The following is a 19,307-nucleotide window of genomic DNA, read 5'->3' on the forward strand; positions in this document are numbered from 1 at the left end:
CAACTCTGTTTCTGATCATGTGACCTACGTGCCCACAAGGACTTATAAAGGAGACGCATGCAAAGATAATAACCAAAAGTTTATTTGATTTTGGCAATATGGTCAAAAGATATCACAACAAAATCAAAGAGGGACATACATACAGTGCCTGCTCAGTCATCCATAACACCACTCAGCTCGTCTCTGCCTTGTACACTGCTCTGTAACATGTCTTTACATCACACATCCACTGTGTCGCTGCTCCTTTCACTCTCACACGCATCATACAACCATTGATTCATCATTAAAACATACTCCCAATAATACAATTATCTGTAAAACACACACACGCATCCTCTTACAAAATGCACAGTCACACACACGCTCAAACGCCGGCATGCACACAGTGGGCTCCTGTCTATCTGAGGCTGTTGCTGTTGGGTTGTGATCCAGCGAGGCCGGGGTGGTCGGGACTGTGGCGGTTCTGGAAGGGGACAGAGATGTAAACAGACCGTTTTTATGATATGACATGCCTTATCAAAAACGCTACAATTACAGATCTTTTGCTCAAAAGCCACACATGTTCTCAGAAAAGACAAAAATGTGCAAATGTAAGGGTCCCAGAGTACAGAAGTCTGGCAAAACAAACATAATGGGATGATGTAACACATCTGATAGAAGCCACTGGGTGGGTTAGAAACTGTTTGCAAATAGATAGAAGTCATAGCTTTAAAAAAGCAATAACAAGTCAGAGCTGTTTTGAAGCTCTTTCACACTCTAGTGTTGGAAAAAAGTTCCTACATGAAACTGCTCACGACAAGGTCTGTGGATTATCTTCAGTAAGCGGGTCATGCCTTCTAGAAAGAGTCATTGCTTTTGAGTTTTTAAAATGAATCTTTTTGAGCCGAGTGCATTCTAGTCCCTTTATATTCGGGAGAAGCAGACATCTGTACGGCTGATATCTCCAACTCACAGCAAAACAATCTAGATCTGGATTGATAAATAACACAACAAGTAAGAGGAAAAATACGTATTTTTGGGTGACCTGTTCCTTTATTGCAGCTTTAAGTTTAATTATTACCTTTATTTATATTATGTATTTTGTGAAACACTTACAGTCTCTAACCATAACCACGCCTAATTGGCAACTTTCTGAATTATTGGTAGCTTGACAAATTTTCTTACCTTCTTCTTTTTCTTGTCTTTCTTCTTTTTCTTGCGGTCAGGATCGTCGTCCCTTTTCTTCTTCTTCTTCTTGGGATCAGTGTCTGATGGAGTTTCTGTGCCGTCAAAAAGAAGCAGCTCAGTTGCCTGAAAACACGCTGCGTTATTTTGCGCTAGTGCATACGTAGAGTTTGTCAGACCTTGTGGTAACGGGTCCTGTAGTCGGTGGTGTTTGTGCTTGTGTTTGCTCTTCTTCTTTGGAGGCTGTATGTGCATCAGTCTGTACTGTTCTGGTAGCTGGGAAAAACAAACACAAAAACATGCCTTCATATAAATATTGAACACAAGAGCACCTGTAGGCTAGAATATGCTAACTAATACAACTTTGCCATACTGTATATATACTGTTAATATATCGATATATTGAGTACGTACTGGTCCTGTGTGTAGTCTGAAGCCTGTGAGCAGAGCGCCTGTCAACGGGCTGAAGGAGTTCCCACACACTGGAGGCTTATCGATCAGAGAGCGCAACGAGCTGCCGTCCTGAGTGCCCGGACAGTCGATCATACCTGCAGCACAGAAGAGGAAGGACGACATGGAGTGGAAGTTCAGACATCGAAATACAAAAAAATGAAAGGACAAGGTCATGAACACACAGAGCACACAGCCATAAAAGATGTAAAGGTGGTCAGCTGTGATCAACAATAAAAACAAACAAAAGTATTGTCATTTTAGGGGAAATTAGTAAAATTGGAATAGAAAGAACAATTATCAGGAATAAAGTAGCTTGGGGAAACTTCCGTCCTGTACTTCACATGAATCATTATCTTCACTACATTTATTTGTTTGTAATATAATGTGTGCAGTCTCCAATATTAACATCACGTTTAATTCCGACACATAAAACCCACCTGGTAACTCTGGCAGGAAGTTGCTGAGCTTCTCCTTCACCTTTTTCCCACAGAATTTGTTGTAGGCGTGCTCCAGGTTGTAGTGAGTGATGAGGTTGGTGTTGCCCGTTAACTCGTTTCCCACTAAACACACCAAGAGCAGAGTTAAAACGTAGTAAACATAGTGGATGTTTTTGTGTCACACAACCGAGATAAAGAAAAATAACCTCTGAAAAAACAGGTGGGCTAGAACCGGTAACGGTAATTAGCTTAATCGATATTTTTGGTAACACTTACCTTGCTAGCTAACCGTAGCTAGCATTGTTTACAAACTGCTTAGCAACCTTTTATATCAGCTCTACTCTGTTTTTAAATTAACAGACAAATAACACACAAAGCATTCAACAGTTAACAATAATAGCCAGACAGTACCAGGAAGCTCTCGCAGTAAGTAGAACGGTTCATTCATGGCTCCGGGCTTCCGCAGGGCAGGCCCTTCATCCCCGAGCTGCGGTGGCATCTGCCCCGCCATAGAGGCTTGATTTTGCAGCACAGGCGGCGGAGGCTTCCCTGGTCCGAAACCCAGAGACGACGAGCCGGGAGGTCCCTGAGCTTCGTTTTGCCCGAACAGAGTTGAAAACATTTCCGTCATATCTATCACAAGTAATACATTTATATTGAAAGAAAAAGTTAAGTTTCGTCAAGCGCGTGGCCTGTTTTTTGACAGGGTGTTCACCCTGAATCCATCCGTGTGTTAACAACCCGACTCCTCACTTCTTTGTGGCATTATTTTCATGGCCCATGTACCGTAATACCAGGCGTAAACACGCATATTACCATAATGATTGGTATATGTACGCCCACACGGATACAATCACCCAGATCACAATTTATTTTTTAGATTTCAAGTTTATTTTCAGACAAACAGGCATGGTGAACAATTCCAAAATGTACAGTTAAGTTATTTGATATATCTGCAGGACAAATTATTTGAAGATCACACATCAAAGACATCGGTAGGGTAAAGAGAAGACGCCAGCCTTTCAAACTCTGTGACTGATGCCTAAAGGTGAAAAAACAAAACATACAAAGAAAACGATTCAAAGTCAAGACAAACTTCTATTTTATATATTCTTGTCATGGTGCACGACTATAATTTGTCCGCCATCATAAGTTGTCAGACAGCGGCCTCCTGCACACTATACCAATGAAAAAACAGTTTTTTCTCCTTCATTCTTTTAATTAAAAAAGCATCACTCCCATTTAAAATATATTCATGTTACTAAAACTTACCTGAGAAGTAAAATGCAGATTTTGATAAATACTGTTCAATCATGCAGTCGTCTCACTATTGTCACAAATACATTCTAGAGTAAAGAATCAAGCATTACTTACACATGCAAACCCTTAGTGAGTGTAAAAATAAACATGTTTAATGTGATTTTTAATAAATGATATCCTGTATAGCTCTAATATTTCGTTTGACAATAGTTTCTCTCTCACCTTCCACTCATCAACAGTGGTAGAAATACGAAATTCAGTCTGAGCAAGACTCTCTCTACCAGCCTGGGCCTTCTGTGATAGGGCAGCATTCTCTGCTTGAATCTTTTTCAGCTCCTGTCGCATGTAGTTCTCCTGCTTTTGATAGTATGGCATCAAAAAGCTGCAAAAGTCCTGCTCAGGAACTCCACTCGGCCGCCTATCAAAACGAGGATGAAGATGTTTTGTATTTTAATCATGCTGCTAAATGGAAACATTACAGTGGTGATAATGAAGAAAGGCAATGCACCTATATTACAGGGCTGTTAGTGAGATTTGCTATATTTATGGCAAGTAAATCAACCATCTACTTGTTATTAAGTATTTGAATGAGTGGTGGTAATAGGAGCTGATGGATATCAGTCTTAAGATGTTGTCAAAGAGGGTACAAGTGTTTTACAGGGAATCAAAAGCATGACATGTAACCAGTTGATCATTTAATTGCAAAGAAAGCAGAAGGTGGTGGAAGGTGAAATGGTTGTGGTGGTGTTTACGGACCATGCAGGGTCTGCCTTCTTCTTGGCAGCACTCTCCAGCTGGTCCAGCTCATTCAGTTTGATCTCTAACCGACCTTCTTCAATCAATCTGCTGATGTCCTCCTTCAAATACACAAACACAGGCAACGACAGTAAGCAAATAAAAAGCAAAGGCAGGTAGAAAAGTACATATACAAACATAACAAGGCAGAAGAGCCTCCATTTGTTTTTAAATGTTTCATACATGGTACTAATGTGTGGTGTGCTGCGTACCTGTATGGTCCTCTGCAGCTCCTCAATGAACTGCTTGTGAATGCTCTCCATCCTCTGTGGGTTCTTTTTGTACAGCGGCCGAAACGTGCTGGCAAATCTGTTAAAACTGTGAGCGAAAGCAGTGTCAACCAAAAGCGAAGCACATTGTGTCTTTTCCCAAAACACCAGACCGTTTTCCCTGCTTAACCAATCTATTACTGAAACGATTATTTGATTAATCTATAAATTCATCCATAGAAAAATAACTGACGTGCTAAGTCATTTATCAAGAGAAAATTACATTTGATTCACTGTTTGGACAAAAAAAGCAACTTGAAGGTATCACCTCGGACTCCAGGAACCTTTTCACTACTGTCTGACACCTACCAATCCCTAAATTTAACAATAATAGAGATAATGGGGGAAAAAAAATAATCTGCTGCTGCCCAGAGAGATACATTGTGTTATTTTACGAAATGTGTAGAAAACTAGAAAAAAATATGGGAGTAATTATTATTTCCCAAAAGCATTATAATCCTACATCTTTTAACTTAATTACAATAGGCAGTTATTTTCAATAAGGTCTGACTTCCTGTGACAGCTGTGACAGTGAATACTGTCGTTTCGGGACTGATTTCCACCATAAACACACGTTACCTGGCATGGTCGATGAACTTCTCCAGGCTCTTCTGCATCACTTTGTCGAACAACTTCAGTCTCTTGTACCGAGCTGCTGTGTCCTCGGGAGGCTTACCAACTGGTCCAGGGATTGACACCTGTGAGGAAACTTCTCCTGTGGCTTCATTAGTTCGGTTTACAACTGAGTTTGTACCACAAACGGGATCTACAGTCTCCTTTTGTGTTGCGGCTTCGCTTTCCTCCATTTTTCCTCCTCTTGTTTACGTTTTTTCAATACCCGCCAATTCTACGGCGAGTCGCTGCTCCCATAAACTACGAAATCGGTTTTTCTTAGCACATGCGCAGTTCGAGCTGGTCGCCAGGTCCGTCAGTCAGTTCCTTCCAGCTGTCATTCCTCCTCAAACCCCTTGAGGTTGACTGTCGTCTTTACCAGCATGGGTCTAATCACAGGACTCTGTACTTTTTTGTACCACTTACCTCAGATTTACAAATGGCTTCTGAAACCGTATTATATCTCCTCGGTTTTCATGACCGTCGCCTTCCTGCTGGTCCGAAAGGCTCCCGGTCTGTGCGAGTACCTGGCGACCCAGCGAGAGGACGGCAACTCCTGCGACTTCGACTGGGTGAGCGTGCATGGTGGGGATAGTGTGGCGCTGCAGCGCTGCCGCTATATATAGAGTTAACTTCATTTACTCACTTATCACACAAGTTGTTTCATGTTTTCTCTTTTTGTTTTATAGAGAGAGCTGGAGATTCTCATGTTTCTTGGTGCAATAGTTATGATGAAGAACAGGAGAGCAAGTAAGTACCCCCCCCCCCCCATTCACACATACTCACGTTTGTGTGTGTGTAAACCAACATGGCAAGTGTTTGTTTACACTATAAACAGTCAACATCAATTATGTTAAATGTGGGAGCAGGGAACCACCAGGATAAACTGGCAGAAAGCCCCTTTTTTTGTGCCACAAATCTCTTTCAGTCCAGGCAACAAAACTACTTCGTTAGATTTGGGGAAAAATAATGTTTTGGCAGAAATCCCTCAAGGCAAAATTCTCCTGTCTAAGATATGTGGACTCATATGAGAAGTGTATCTCCTGATTAAACCTCACCTTTAACCTGAAGTGTCGACAGACACTGTGTCCTATAACGTGTATGTAGTGTTAAACTTCAACCAAAGAGGTATTTGTGACTTAATGTGTAACCGTTTCAAGCCTCTGCAGCCAGCCAAATCCAGGAAGTGCTTTGCTCCAAAACGTTGCTTTGTTGTGTAAACATTTCAATTGCAGTGTAACCCTGCCTCCTTGTGACCTTGTACCAACAGCGTGAAGGTTTCTCGCCCGCTGCATTCAATGTTTGTCCTCTTTTCTTCTTCTCTCTTTCTCAGTCACAATGGAGCAGCACATAGGCAACGTGTTCCTGTTCAGTAAAGTGGCCAACGTCATCCTCTTCTTCAGGCTGGACATCCGGCTCGGCATCCTTTACCTCGCATTGTGTGTCGGTCAGTGGTCTTATAACCCCTTTATACAGATACCGCCGCACTCTCAATATCTATGTTAGACTGTCCTCCATCAGGAAGGACACATTTCAGTAGTGTGTAAATGAAGTAGTCTTTCGTTCACATTAAAACACTGCACGGAAACCCTCCAAATCTGAGACAAATATCGACTTGGATCTATATATTCCCCCACAGTTTCTATGGAATTATTGGTAAATATTCATAAAATAAGACATTGGGAAATTGATTAACATGAATACTAAAGAAAGGTACCTTCAAACTGCACTTTTATTACAGATGTTTTGACCTAACACTGGTCTCCTTCAGCACATCACTACTAAAGAGTCCTTTATTTTTAACCTAATTTGAGACTTTCACAGCTTCAGCAAATGTAAAACTTGCATTTAGACGTTGATTTCATCCACTGGGAGCCGCTGTTACGTCGACGTATTAGTCTGTTTATCCGTGCCTTGTCTCCAGCATTCGTCATGACCTGTAAGCCGCCTCTCTACATGGGCCCCGAATACATCAAGTACTTCAGTGACAAGACCATAGATGTGAGTGTTGCACCACAGACTGCGACAACACAACTAGGAATGATAATGGAGTAATCAAGTGTTCATATGTAATGTAATAACATAAAGATCTGAGCTTCTTATTTGCACAAAGCAATAAGAATGTTTGCATTTTGTACGACCGAGATCTACCCGTGTGTAATCTGTTCTCATGTAATTGATTGAGTCATTAGGAGGAGCTGCAGAGAGACAGTCGAGTAACCTGGATTGTTGAATTCTACGCCAACTGGTCCTCTGACTGCCAGTCTTTCGCCCCCGTCTTTGCCGACCTTTCACTCAAGTAAGAGATAACTAAATACGCTTTTTGTGATTAAGATACTGAGGGCTGAACTGTTTGAGTCAGACCCTCCTTCAGGTTGATTAGTCACCGATGGTAAAACGTAAATAGTTGTGATTGGCCGAGCTGTGTTCAAGACACACTTTGGACTATAAACCTTCCAATCACTTGACATACCTTAAATAAGCAACCATGAAATCTATTTATAAGTAGGAAGTTTATTGCTTAAAGAAGATAAACCTTATGACTCATAAACATTCTTGAATCTATTATATATAGGCTACAATATTATTTTATTAGTTCCTATATGTTCTGTATTCACTGTAAAGTTATAGTCTTTGATATGAATCATAAAGATAATTGTATTAACAGAAAAGAGCCTTCTGCTACGTGATTTATTCAATGGAAGATTGGCTTAATACAAACAAATCTAGATAAGCTATAAATTCATTTTCACACAATCACGGTACTAAATTAAACTGTTTACATTTTTCATAATAATCTGCTATCTAAGTCCATCGCTCTCCAAAAACAGACTTGAGTTTTGCCTTAAGTCCTACATGTCTGGTCCTCTGTGTACTGTAGGTACAACTGTGCTGGACTCAGGTTTGGGAAAGTGGACATCGGACGCTATGGAGAGGTTTCAGAGAGGTCGGACATTTCTTCCACTTTGCCCCTCTGCTTTAATGCAACAATATTGTTTTGTTTATGCTTTCCACACATTTGTCAGATTCGCTGAGCACAGTAAATTGACTGGCCTATGAATTACGTCTGAACAGCTACAGGGTGAGTACCTCTCCTCTGGCCAAGCAGCTGCCCTCTCTGGTGCTGTTCCAAGAAGGGCGGGAACTCATGAGACGTCCGATGGTGGACATTAAAGCGAGAGCTGTGTCTTGGACCTTCAGTGAGGCAAGTCTTGTATGCAACTAACTCGTGGAGTAGGAACGGTCACGTCCACAAAGCTATATCCTCACATGACGTTCATTTCATTCCTAGGAGAACATTATCCGAGAGTTTAATCTCAACGAACTCTTCCAAAAATCCAAGAAGCTGAACAAAAGTCGTGGTTTGAAAGAAGAGGAGGAGAAGAGCAGCGTTCAGCCAGAGGAGGTCAGCGACGAGCTCCACCCTGAAACCAACAACCTGGAGCCGCCCACAGAGAGCAAGAAAGACCAGTGAGAGGATTCAGAGACGGGCTGCATGCCACACGAGGAGGCCAAAGTCCAGAATATGGCGGGACGGAGAGAGGGGAAATGGTTTCAACCACTACTAGACGTCAAGTCTTCACTGTGGCAAATAAATACCCAAAAAGCTGGACCACGTTTCCCTGGTCTGACTGGGTATGATGCAGTGTGGTTTGAATGCAGCTAAGCAAAAGACGAGTAATGATTTTAGTACATTTTATTAAGTTATTTGAGAACAAATGCCTTTTTTATAATGCATGGTTTTTTTGGCTACTTTTCGCAACTGCTCATCACCATGTGTAAACCTTCGCTGCCTGTATTTTGCAACCAGTGTGTTTACTGGTGCCTCATGTTTCTAAACCAAAGCCAAAATAAAACTGTGTGCAGTTAAGATTCACGACTCAGTCAGTTAATCAGTTTGACCTTTTTATTCTGAGAAGACATCTTTTTAAAAATTCTTTATAAGGCCATTTTGGAAATGTCTTTTATGTACTCGTTACAGATATTTGTGAAACTCATTCCATTCATCACGGCCCACAATAGCAATATTTTATCTCACATAGGTTCAAATTGTTCAGTGGTCACAATTGTTGGCCAGCGCAGGAAGAAAAGTATCTCACGTTCTCTTTATCGATGGCTGCCTGTGCCACTAATGATGCTTCTTTTTCTTGTAACCACCCACACATTTACCCAGGTGGGCTTTTTGACAATAGTCTCAAGTTCGCACGCCAGTGAAGCATTCAGCACGACCAACAAAAACCACATGCACACCGACGACGTCGCCGCCTGGGAGGGTTGAAAACTAGTAACACGGTCGTTTGGGTTGAGCGATGACACTTGTGTGCTTCAAGCGAGTACTTTCCCCCCAAAGACGTGCTACATTCAGACAGCTTTGACATTCTACTGCTAACACTGCTGGAGGCCTTAATAGAAACAATAGAATAAATAAAATCTTAACCGTAACGCCCAATCCTGAAACTATTCCTTTCTTAACATGGCGGTGGGTTAAAGGGTTAAAAAAAAAAAACTGTACCTTTACAGAAGTTTTAAAAGCCAATCAAAAAATCGAATCTGCCGTCTTTTTTTTCTCTCAGAAAAGTGTAACAAAAATACAAATAAAATGTGCATGCTTCACTACGAATGGTCTCAAGGCAGAAAAAACAAAAAAAAGTCTAAATACAACCCAGCCCCTCCTTGAAATTCTATTCAGTGGCATAGCGCATTTACAATTTCATTTATAAAGTCTTTGTCATAAAAAATATTCATACTTACTCTTCTTTTCTCAAAAAACAGAAAAGGACAAACTGGCAGAGACTGGTTTGAAACTGTGCCCAAAACTACAAGGTTGTCTTGTGTGGTAAAATAAATAAGCCCTTCCCTCGCTGCCCTATTTGGCTGGCCACCCGTTAAAGGTTTCAGGTTCTACTAGCATCTCGATGGACAAAATATTACAGAAAAGACAAAAAAAAAGGGACATACAATGATCTTAAAGCTACTAACAGATTTTGCATAATGTCTCTAGCATAAAGATTACAAGCGTACATTCCACAAAGATACTTGTCCTGCAATCGTGATTCTGAATTTCTTTGTGGCTTTCAGACAAATCAAACTCAATTATTTGCCACTTCGGGCTGTTCACCAAAATGATCATCATTCTCTTTGGACGATGAAAGATTCCAGCAAGAGCTCATGAGTGGGCTGATGCAGCCATTAAAATAAAAACAGGCAACTGATCCGAGATCGCTTTCATGAATAATTACACGCAGTACTGTCTGTCACCCTTATCCATAGTCCATGCCTGACAAGTTGACCCAATAATAATCTGTAAGATTTTATACATTTATATAAAACAATATTTTTAAAAAAAGATTTAGAAAACTAAAATGATACTGTGTTTATAGGTTGGACTCTTGTCGATAAATGGGTTGTGTGGTCCATTCGCCGGATAAAGGCCATCCTTTCCTCAAGTGTCGGACACGGCGGGCAATACTCTGTGTGCTAACGGACCAAATGAAACAGCCAATCATTGAATCGCTCTGGGTGTTCTGTAGACATATCTGTACCCAGCCATGATGATACAGTCACGTCCGTCTGTGGCTCACAAAGTGGCTAAAGGGAGACGACTTGATCCGCCGAAAAATGAAGTGTCCCCCTTTTACTCTTTGTTCAAATCTGCCAGTGGCGTTACAAATATAACAAAGTGAGTACCAGACAGGCTCCTTTAGTCCTTTGCAGCAGAAAAACAGTCATTTCTCAGGAGCCTACAGTGAATAACGTCCAGCTCAGGTGAGAGACAAGTGGAAGTAGTCCTATGACCCCCCCCCTCCTCTTTGTGATGGACCATGACGGTCACTCAAACCGATATCTCGTAAGTGGTCCCTCCAACGCCTGTCACCTTCTTCACTCCGCCCCCTGGTTTGGATGGTGTGTGATTGGCCAAGACCGGACGAGAGGTGGATCTGATTGGACAGCCATCAGGAAGGGGAGGGAAGGGAAGGGGAGGCAGATTAGGAGTGAGGACAGAGGATACATGGATGTGGAGGTGAGTGGTTCTCCTTCAAAAATAACAGCAAACATGCACAAATGTTTCTCTACCATGGAACTTGTAAGGCATTTGGTAACTATACTTATTGAGTAAGAAAAGGCCAGAGGTCAGGAGTAAACAGCACCGTGGTGAGGCATGCTTTCACAGAGCTAAACACATACTGACATGCTGTTAGCACTTCAGTCACACAGTCCACCAACTCACCCAACAACACTTTCATACACAACAACTGTTAAACGCTAAACAAGCAAAGACTGACTGTAAACCTTGGAGGAGGAAAAGGAAGACTCACACAGATCAGGGAGGAAGAGGAGGGCTGACACAAACCAGGGAGGAAGAAGAAGAGAATTAGGAGGAAAAGGAAGAGAAGCAGGCTGGCGGATCTGGCGACGGATCACTACTCACTGTGGAGCCTGTTGCCCTCCTCCGGCTCCTCCCCCTCCCAGCACAATGCCTCCTCCTGAAGCCCGAGGCTTGTGCTGAGGCCCTGCCTCCCCAACATAAGCCTGGGACTTGCCGAGGGAGAGGCCGCGAGGTGGCGGGGAGACGGGGTGCTCTAGTGAGCGAGCCCGGGGGGAAGAGGATGCGGAGGAAAGGTTACGAGGGGCTCGGGAGGAGGAGTAGTCCTGGTTATGCTGGAGCAGGTGCTGGATCTCGGGAGGCCCAGAGGAGGGAGGGGGCGGACTGACGGCACGCAGGTAGGCCCTGTGGGGGGAGGAGAAAGTGGCAGAGCCCTGGAGCAGCTGCCCCTCCCTCTGCTGGGCGATCTGAGCCGAGAGGAAGGGCGACGTGTAGCCCTGCAGCGGGCTGCTGGGTGACACCACCTCCCGCTGGCCTGTTGCAGTCGCTGAGGGAAACGGAGCGCGAGGCTTCTGCGGCGACAGCTCGTGAGCGGCCGACTCGAACTCCGGGCTCTCGGATGGTGTCAGAAGGCTGTCGTAGGACAGGCTGCCGTTCCGAGGCGTTTGATTGGCCAAGCTTTTGTAGCTGGTGTCTGTGGTGCCCTCTGATTGGAGCGTGGCCAGCGGGTTATGGGCCACCTGCGCTGAGCGCAAGCTGGAGGAGTGAGAGCCGCCAGTGGACAGAACCAGAGAGGATGGGTAGGAGGTGTAGGAGCGCCCAGTCAGGGAGTAACCTGACATGCCCCCTGGCATCACTCCAGCAGTCCCGCCGGGGCCTCCGGGGCCCTCGCCCCTCTCCCCTCCCCCTCTGCGCGCCCCTACACCTCCCCCCACCACCGCTCTCCCGTCCAGGCTGCTCGGCTCCGAACGGTAGCTAAGCTGACGGCTGGACTGGAGGATGGAGGGAGATGGAGAGTCGAGGCTCTCCCCACGGATCATCTGAGGAAGAGGAGAAACAGACAAAAGAGAGAGAGAGAGAGGGAGCGTGATGAAGATGATGGCAGGAGTAAAGAGGGGGGGGGGGGGGGTCGGGAGAAAGATGAAAATCACCATGTTAGTTGAAGAATAGATAACATAACACCAAAAATAACCGTTTTACTACAAAAATATAACAGAAAAAAAAAAAAAAAAAAAAGAGTGGTGGGGAGAAATTGGATGCTTGACCAGTGCTCTACTCCATCATCACACTACTGGATTGGAAACATTGACTGGCTTGAACAAGCACTGACACTGCATGTCAAAGACTGTGTGTATCAACACATGGATGGAAATATACAAATACCTACAGTACATGAACTACACATTCCAGTCAATGCAGTCCGAGGGGAAAGGATAGATCCACTCAAACACAAAGGGATACACACAGATGACACCAGCTGAGACTTACTGATCGACCGATGGCCACTGAATGATCAATTCAAAGTAAAAAACAAAAAAAAGAGGGGCATGGTATTAACCACAAAAGAAATTAGCCACCAGATCATCTGTTACAGTAATCGGATATTGTTTGTTCTGAGTATTCTAATAAGATTAACCACATCCTATATCCCATATCTTTTACAGATGCTAAAACAAGGTCGCTATGTAAAACCAACACGGTTGTGTCTAAGCTGATCCTGTGTTCCTTTAATACACAGTACTGAATAACTTTAGGTGAATAGATTATACCCAATACATGGAGGTCTGTGCAAGTGTGTATCGACATGTACCTTGTTGGGGTGTGTGAGGGCCGTGTGGTTCCTTCCTGGGCTGTTGTAAGGTGGTCGGTACTTATACATCGACGGCGTAGGTGGAGTTTCAGTCAACAGGCTGCTCTCTGAGTGGCGAGAAACCAAAAAGGGACATTTGAAAGAGGCGTGTTTGCGATTACAAAACAAACATTCAACTGTTCAGGTAAAGCACTTGAAGTACCTGTGCTGCACTCGATAGTCATCACTCAAGATGTTGACACGTCAGGTGATATACCCGTTACTACAGAGGTTCAACGTATGTGTTGTGTAAGAGTGCGTTTGTCTCACCCTCCGTGTCAGCACGGGGCAGGCCAGGGTACCGAAGCTCTGGCTTTGGAGGAGGTGGAGGCTCTGCATCAGCTGACTGGCTCTCCATCTGGTCTAGACTACTCTTGGACTGGAGCGGACACACAGAGACGCACAGTATCAGGCCGTGTCCAGTAAAGAAGTTTAACTCAGTGTTTGCTGCAACACCGACTGGCATTGCACGCACATCGCATGCATATTACTTTGTAACTCGAGTGTTGTACTTCTTGTTAACCTTGAGATTGTTGCTACAGAGGGTGTAATTGTTGATGCCATAACAACTTCTTGGAGGCATGATGTCCTGTTTCATGAACCGTTGTTCAACGTTTTGGCATCTGATAAAAGTTCAAACTCACTGAACTATTTTTAGTCTGAACACCCTCCAACACATGTGCTTCGTTATCCAGATGAGGTAGGGTTTACTCGTTTCTGTGTTGCTCCTCGACTTTCAGTATTTAAACCAAAGAATCCCGCACACTGGCCATCAATTGAACTCGTTTTTGGGGGTTTTGTCTGCTTAAATTTTGCGGACCAAAACGTGTCAATGAAGTGAGCTCGTGTGTGTTTGTGGGATTCTTTGGTTTTCTGTAAGTTTATAGCTTTTGATCCTCCGCATCTGTCACTAAGACTTCATGGTGTGCAACACCTTTTGTGAAATTACAACCTGGTAATAAAACATCAAAAAATAATTTTAGAATATAAAAAAAAATCACAATTAATCCCGCAAAATGTGATTGACATCTTTGGATCTTTGGGGGGGGGGGGGGGGGGGGGGGGTCCAATATGTTAAATTCATTGATTGCTTTGTATCCCTCACCCTGGTGCTGTGTCGGTCATTCTGGATGCCGTTGTCCAGGACCTTGGCTTCTAGCTGGGCCTCAGTGAGAGGCGGTCGAAGAAATGGTGGCTGTACATCCATTGCCTGAGGGCTTCGCCGCCGGCCCATGTATCTGTGAGGGGGACATACGCACACATTAAAATGACAAGCATTAAACAGGCTTGGCAGTATGTTGCTCTCTTGACAAGCATGATCTAACACAAGAAACCACTCACACTGAAGGCTTGCGCTCATATATTCCATCACTAAACAGACAAGTGAGAACAATAAAAGAGGACGCTGGAAAAGTGGAAAGAGAGAGAGCGAGAGAGAGAGAGAGCAATGGAAAGAAAGGGCAGTGGAAAAAGAACAATTGTGGAGCTGAGTGTTAAAGGAGAGATGAGTGCAGAGGAGAGAGGAAGGCTGACCTGGGGGCCTGGGAGCTGCAGAGCACATGAGAAATATTCCTCGTGCAGCCGTTGGTGAAAGGGTTAACGCCTCCCCGAAACTTCCCTGTGACCTACAATGAGAGGAAAATGTTCCAGCTCACACCATTAATGCTAAAAACACAATCTGAAGTGTCTGGATTATTCAGTGACGCACACAACCAGCTCTTGTTTGTACCTGTTCGTTTGTGGTCCTACCGCGGGCCACCAACACCATGTGGAACCCAGTCAGGCCAGCGACCGGGACAAAAAACAGGCCGGACACACACATTACAGCCATACTGGGAGGGGAGCGTCAAGGAGGTTACAACAAACCCAGCAAAGGAAAAACAACACAAATACCAGGCTAAAATCACTGCGCCAACAAAATGCGTGCCAAGTAAAGGATACGTAACCGCAGCATGTGGCGTGTCCAGCTGCTGGCGGTGGTGCAGCACGTAAACCAAGCCAAAGCCAAATACGTTCATGATGTGGGTGGTAAGTGAAAGCAAGAAGAGGAAGAAATGGCGATAATTCCTCCGACCAATGCAGTTGTTCACCCACGGACAGTGGTGGTCGAAATCCTGACAGAGCACAAAGGACAAGAATGTGCAAACACCAGTAAAGATATGAGAGAGAGGAGAATAACTGTGACAAGGAACAGCTACAACACATCAAAATCAAACAAGTTCTACCTCTCACGGAATATATCAATTTCTAATTAGGCCTCACAATACCAGCCCGTAACACAGAGTGTTCGCGTGTACCTCCACACAGTTGTCGCAGACTGAGCAGTGCGAGCAGCGCGGCGGACGGTAGAAGCGGCAGGTCGAGCACCACTTCATGCGCACCTGGATCCCTTTGATCTCCACCGTCTTGTAGAGCGGGGCACGGAAATCATCTTCTTTGTCCTCATCCTCCTCCGCTAAACACGACAGACACACACACTGAGACTGTACCAACATCATTGTACCGGATCCTACGGCCTCCCTGCATTCTGTTTTAACATTTCAGTCAATTTCTAACGGATCATGGCATTATTGGTGATTCTTTTCATTCGTAGCTTATCTGTCATGCACTCAATTGCATATGTTAGTATGTGATAATCAACTTTCTCTGGCAAAAACACTGAGTTTACCTCTGGGGAAGACTCCAGGGTCCATGAAAGTGGCCATACAGAAGTTGGCGAGGGTGAAGAGGAAGATCACGGCAATGTAGACGGGAATGACAAAGGAGAAATACTCTGACAACCATGGACACCTGGAGAGCATGAACAAGGATGGAATAAAATGACAGTTTGACATGTTATGGTCATAACTACTAGTCTACTACACATGTTCAAGAGCAGGCTCCAATCCCTGCACTTGCTGCAATACACAGATGGGAAAAATGAGCAAGAAACACTCCTCAGCTCACAGGTATGATTGTGAGGAACTGTGTGAGTACTTGCTGATAAGAGGACAGGTTTGCACAGTAAACTCTCTCTGTATAAAGGTTAAACAAACAACAAAAACAATGGGACGTCTTCATATAAAACATAACGTATAGGGATATTTAAACATGCCTTTAGCATACACAAATACGTGCAAACTTGATTAGTTAGGCAGCGACACAACTGTGTGTACATTTGGCCCTGTTTGCATTATGTGAGAGTTTAAATATGAGTGAGATACTTACGTGAAGCAGAAGAAGAGGGTGGTGGATCCGACAAGGAAAGTGGTGGCTGCAGACACCGGGACATATCGGCTGGGGCGAAATGGACGGGGAGGAGCAGAAGCAGGGACACCTACTCCTCCCCCAACCCCCCCACCACTGAAGCCCGGCATCAGAGACAGAGAGAGAGGGGAGGAAGACAGAGAGAGAGGGAGGGAGGTATCTATCTACGGTCTACCTACTGTAAACGGCGCTTTACAGGTCAAAATGGCGAATGTGGGGTTTGTTCGGGAGGAGGGACCATGACTACAGACTAGAAAAAAGAAAACACTATGCAAAGCAGCAGCTGAATGGAAACATGAGGGTTTCTCTGTGTCCCGTCACACTAAAGGTCTCCTGGCACTAAGATAATCAGTACTTTCATACAGCAGTAAACAGCTTTACTTTAGCATTGCATGTGTACAGCTTGTTGTAATGTTATTTAAGTTGTGTGCATAATCTTAATAGAGGTTTATAAAAGCAAGACTTTACAAGAGCAAGGTGATACAAAAATATGTGTGTCGGTAATTCATAAATATTTTTGTATGGCTTTAATCTAACTGTATTTGGTGCAACAATATAAATAAATCTAATTGTAACTGCTCCCTGGCACCAGTGCAACCGTAACACTTGTGCTCCAACGCTAAAGCACAGAGACTCGCACACGACTAAAGTGGGAGGAATCTGGGTTTCTCTCCGCTCCTTAAAACTCAGTGTTTTGCATTAATGCTTGCCACTGTGCTCGAGTTCTGATTATGCCTATCAGAGGAAATGAATATAAAAACAAAAAGAGCAGAAAATGAAAGAGGTAGTGGGTGGATGGCCAGCAGGCCGAGAGCAGAAGCACATAGAGGAGAAGAGGCAGAGGATTCAGCGCAGCAGCTGCTGATGACTTCTGTGATTGTCCCGAGAGGGCGTATTTAGGCACTGGGTGGGTGGAAGAAACGGAGGATGGCGGCAGAAGAAGGGACACTTCCAGCGTTTCAAACTATGTCAGCAGGGGGAAACCAACTAAAACTAATTTGAACTAGTTGCTGGAAGCTGCATCAAACAAAAGTCCAGCTGGAATTAATTTTCAGAAAGCCGATGAAGAGAGAGAAAAAAAAAAACACGGTTTACAAAATGATGTCCAGCCTCAAACAGCCAATCAGAGTCCTCTGGTTCTTGTGAGACCCCCCGCTTTCAGTCTTTGCTTCAATATGGGGACAAAATCAACTCAATCCAAAAAGAAGCCTTGTGTACGTCATCGAGCTGTCGCCACACTTGGCCGGGTCTGGGTGTAGAGGCCTCTCCCACCTCAAAACTCTCTGCAGATAGACCTCCTTTCCCATGTTGCATCTCCTAAACAAAGCCATGTGCAGCAGTGATGTTATGTAGTCTGATGCATTTTACTTATTTGTCTTCTTTTACCCACTGGCTCTGTGGGTCAGCTGTCGGATGCCCCTGTAAAGAAATTGACACGTTTAAGCTTGACTGTCAACGGTAAAGTTCCTTGTTGGACAGAGGTATCGAAGAGAAGCAGAGGTTTCACTCTGATTTCACAACATAGGTCGGCAAATAAATTCTTTACTGTCCTAAAAAGCTTGCGTTACACTGTGAACCTGTTCATTTCTCACCGTTAACGCTGCTCATAAACAAAGTTGCTCAACAGTGTGCTGTTGTTAAATCACACAACTGTCACACCAATGCCCTCAGGATTTCAAATGAAACACCTCCCACTTCTGGAAAGTCAAAACACCACACACACCCCTACACACACCCACACACACACCTCATCTCCAAATGAAAAAGTAGTGCGTGCGGTGAGAACACACTGAAAACGGATCCGGAGTAACCCGATAGTTTAGACACACCCCTCTTTTCGCACCAGAGCCGTGGTGGTGGTGCAGTTAATCATCTCACCTGCAAAACAACCCCCTCTCGACAATAACGGATGATAATCCTAAAATCTCCTGTGTCGAGCCTGTCATGTCACCACAACCTTCTGCAGATCCGAGCAACATCGTTGAATGACCGGTCTAGCAATGAATTTGATCTATTTCCCCAGCAGCAGTTACACACTATTAGTTTCTAGCTAATGTCTTGTTTGATTGTATATAATTTAATTGAGTATCACTTCATCTTTGGATCATAAATTGAAGGAGACCAAGCGTGAAACAACAGGCCAGGGCAGTGCTAGTATCAGCCAAGACAACCAACAATGAACCTCATTAAAATAACGTTACACCTCACTTTCTTCAACTAAGTTAAGTAATAGACGATGCGGTGTTTTGGCTCGTTGTGTTAAACGTTCATTGAGATTATGACAGATTTAAACGCGACCTATACTTAGTGATCAGTTAGCTCTTACCTAGCCTCGAAAGTTTTTTGCGACACTGCTCAGTCCTTTACCACAGCGAAGAGTTAGCTAACGTTACCTGGCTGGCTAGTATGGGGAGCTTTGCACTCGCGGAGTAGCTTTCCTTGACGGCTGGCCGGATACATGAACGTAAGTTCGGCTAAATAGTCACCACAAAGAGCGGGTAAAACAAGCAGGACATACCTAACACAGAACATGCGAGCTGTCTTGCCTGTAGGGTGTGGGTCGTTACGGTCCTCCTTGAGTTAGCCGCTAGCAAACTAGTTAGCTCGCTGCTAGGCCGACATCGGAATCCCGGAAGTCGCCCGTCGTCCCTCAGGTGGGATGAACAGCCAATCAGAGGCCGAGCAGGTGTGGTCTGGAGAAACAGTTGAACCAACCATGACTGACAGGATTGGTTCGCTGTCGGATTGTTTTGACCGCCCACACAGCTTTATTACCACATAATGAAACGGCTTCCTCTGAAATGACTGGCAAACATCTTAATGTTACACACAAATAGTATCCTTGCAATGCATTTAAATGTAATATTTCCTCAAGTTGCTCATTATGCAACAACGAA

The 19,307-nt window shown here is 44.1% G+C and overlaps 4 protein-coding genes across 6 annotated transcripts; 1 reads left to right on the forward strand and 3 right to left on the reverse strand.

Moving 5' to 3' along the window:
* Positions 1-60: 60 nt before the first annotated feature.
* med19a (mediator complex subunit 19a) lies at positions 61-2,826 on the reverse strand. Its single transcript, XM_076103947.1, has 6 exons — positions 2,466-2,826; positions 2,055-2,177; positions 1,579-1,712; positions 1,344-1,440; positions 1,165-1,259; positions 61-463 (listed from the first exon to the last, which is right to left on the reverse strand). Exons 1-6 carry the CDS (start codon positions 2,683-2,685, stop codon positions 398-400), a joined length of 735 nt encoding a protein of 244 aa, XP_075960062.1. The 5' UTR covers positions 2,686-2,826; the 3' UTR covers positions 61-397.
* A 96-nt stretch (positions 2,827-2,922) lies between these two features.
* pmf1 (polyamine modulated factor 1) lies at positions 2,923-5,239 on the reverse strand. 2 transcript variants are annotated; one of them, XM_076103949.1, is made up of 6 exons: positions 4,958-5,239; positions 4,322-4,427; positions 4,071-4,171; positions 3,537-3,732; positions 3,327-3,400; positions 2,923-3,096 (listed from the first exon to the last, which is right to left on the reverse strand). In XM_076103949.1, the coding sequence occupies exons 1-5, from the start codon at positions 5,182-5,184 to the stop codon at positions 3,362-3,364; spliced, it is 669 nt and encodes a 222-aa protein (XP_075960064.1). In that variant the 5' UTR covers positions 5,185-5,239; the 3' UTR covers positions 2,923-3,096; positions 3,327-3,361. The 2 variants fall into 2 exon arrangements, with proteins under 2 accessions (XP_075960064.1, XP_075960063.1); XM_076103948.1 differs by lacking the exon at positions 3,327-3,400.
* An 84-nt stretch (positions 5,240-5,323) lies between these two features.
* On the forward strand, positions 5,324-9,450 carry tmx2a (thioredoxin-related transmembrane protein 2a). Its single transcript, XM_076103946.1, has 8 exons — positions 5,324-5,562; positions 5,680-5,740; positions 6,324-6,437; positions 6,915-6,991; positions 7,183-7,289; positions 7,872-7,937; positions 8,066-8,195; positions 8,283-9,450. Exons 1-8 carry the CDS (start codon positions 5,374-5,376, stop codon positions 8,463-8,465), a joined length of 927 nt encoding a protein of 308 aa, XP_075960061.1. The 5' UTR covers positions 5,324-5,373; the 3' UTR covers positions 8,466-9,450.
* On the reverse strand, positions 8,884-19,056 carry zdhhc5b (zDHHC palmitoyltransferase 5b). 2 transcript variants are annotated; one of them, XM_076103943.1, is made up of 12 exons: positions 18,957-19,056; positions 16,372-17,829; positions 15,833-15,954; positions 15,462-15,619; positions 15,106-15,278; positions 14,894-14,996; positions 14,698-14,789; positions 14,270-14,402; positions 13,435-13,543; positions 13,126-13,232; positions 11,421-12,355; positions 8,884-10,929 (listed from the first exon to the last, which is right to left on the reverse strand). In XM_076103943.1, the coding sequence occupies exons 2-12, from the start codon at positions 16,518-16,520 to the stop codon at positions 10,824-10,826; spliced, it is 2,187 nt and encodes a 728-aa protein (XP_075960058.1). In that variant the 5' UTR covers positions 16,521-17,829; positions 18,957-19,056; the 3' UTR covers positions 8,884-10,823. The 2 variants fall into 2 exon arrangements, with proteins under 2 accessions (XP_075960058.1, XP_075960056.1); XM_076103941.1 differs by having other exon boundaries at positions 18,929-19,045.
* Positions 19,057-19,307: the final 251 nt, after the last annotated feature.

Source organism: Anarhichas minor, unplaced genomic scaffold, assembly GCF_050575085.1.
Source record: "Anarhichas minor isolate MPS153535 unplaced genomic scaffold, ASM5057508v1 ptg000028l, whole genome shotgun sequence".
In the NCBI taxonomy this organism is placed as follows: Eukaryota; Metazoa; Chordata; class Actinopteri; order Perciformes; family Anarhichadidae; genus Anarhichas; species Anarhichas minor.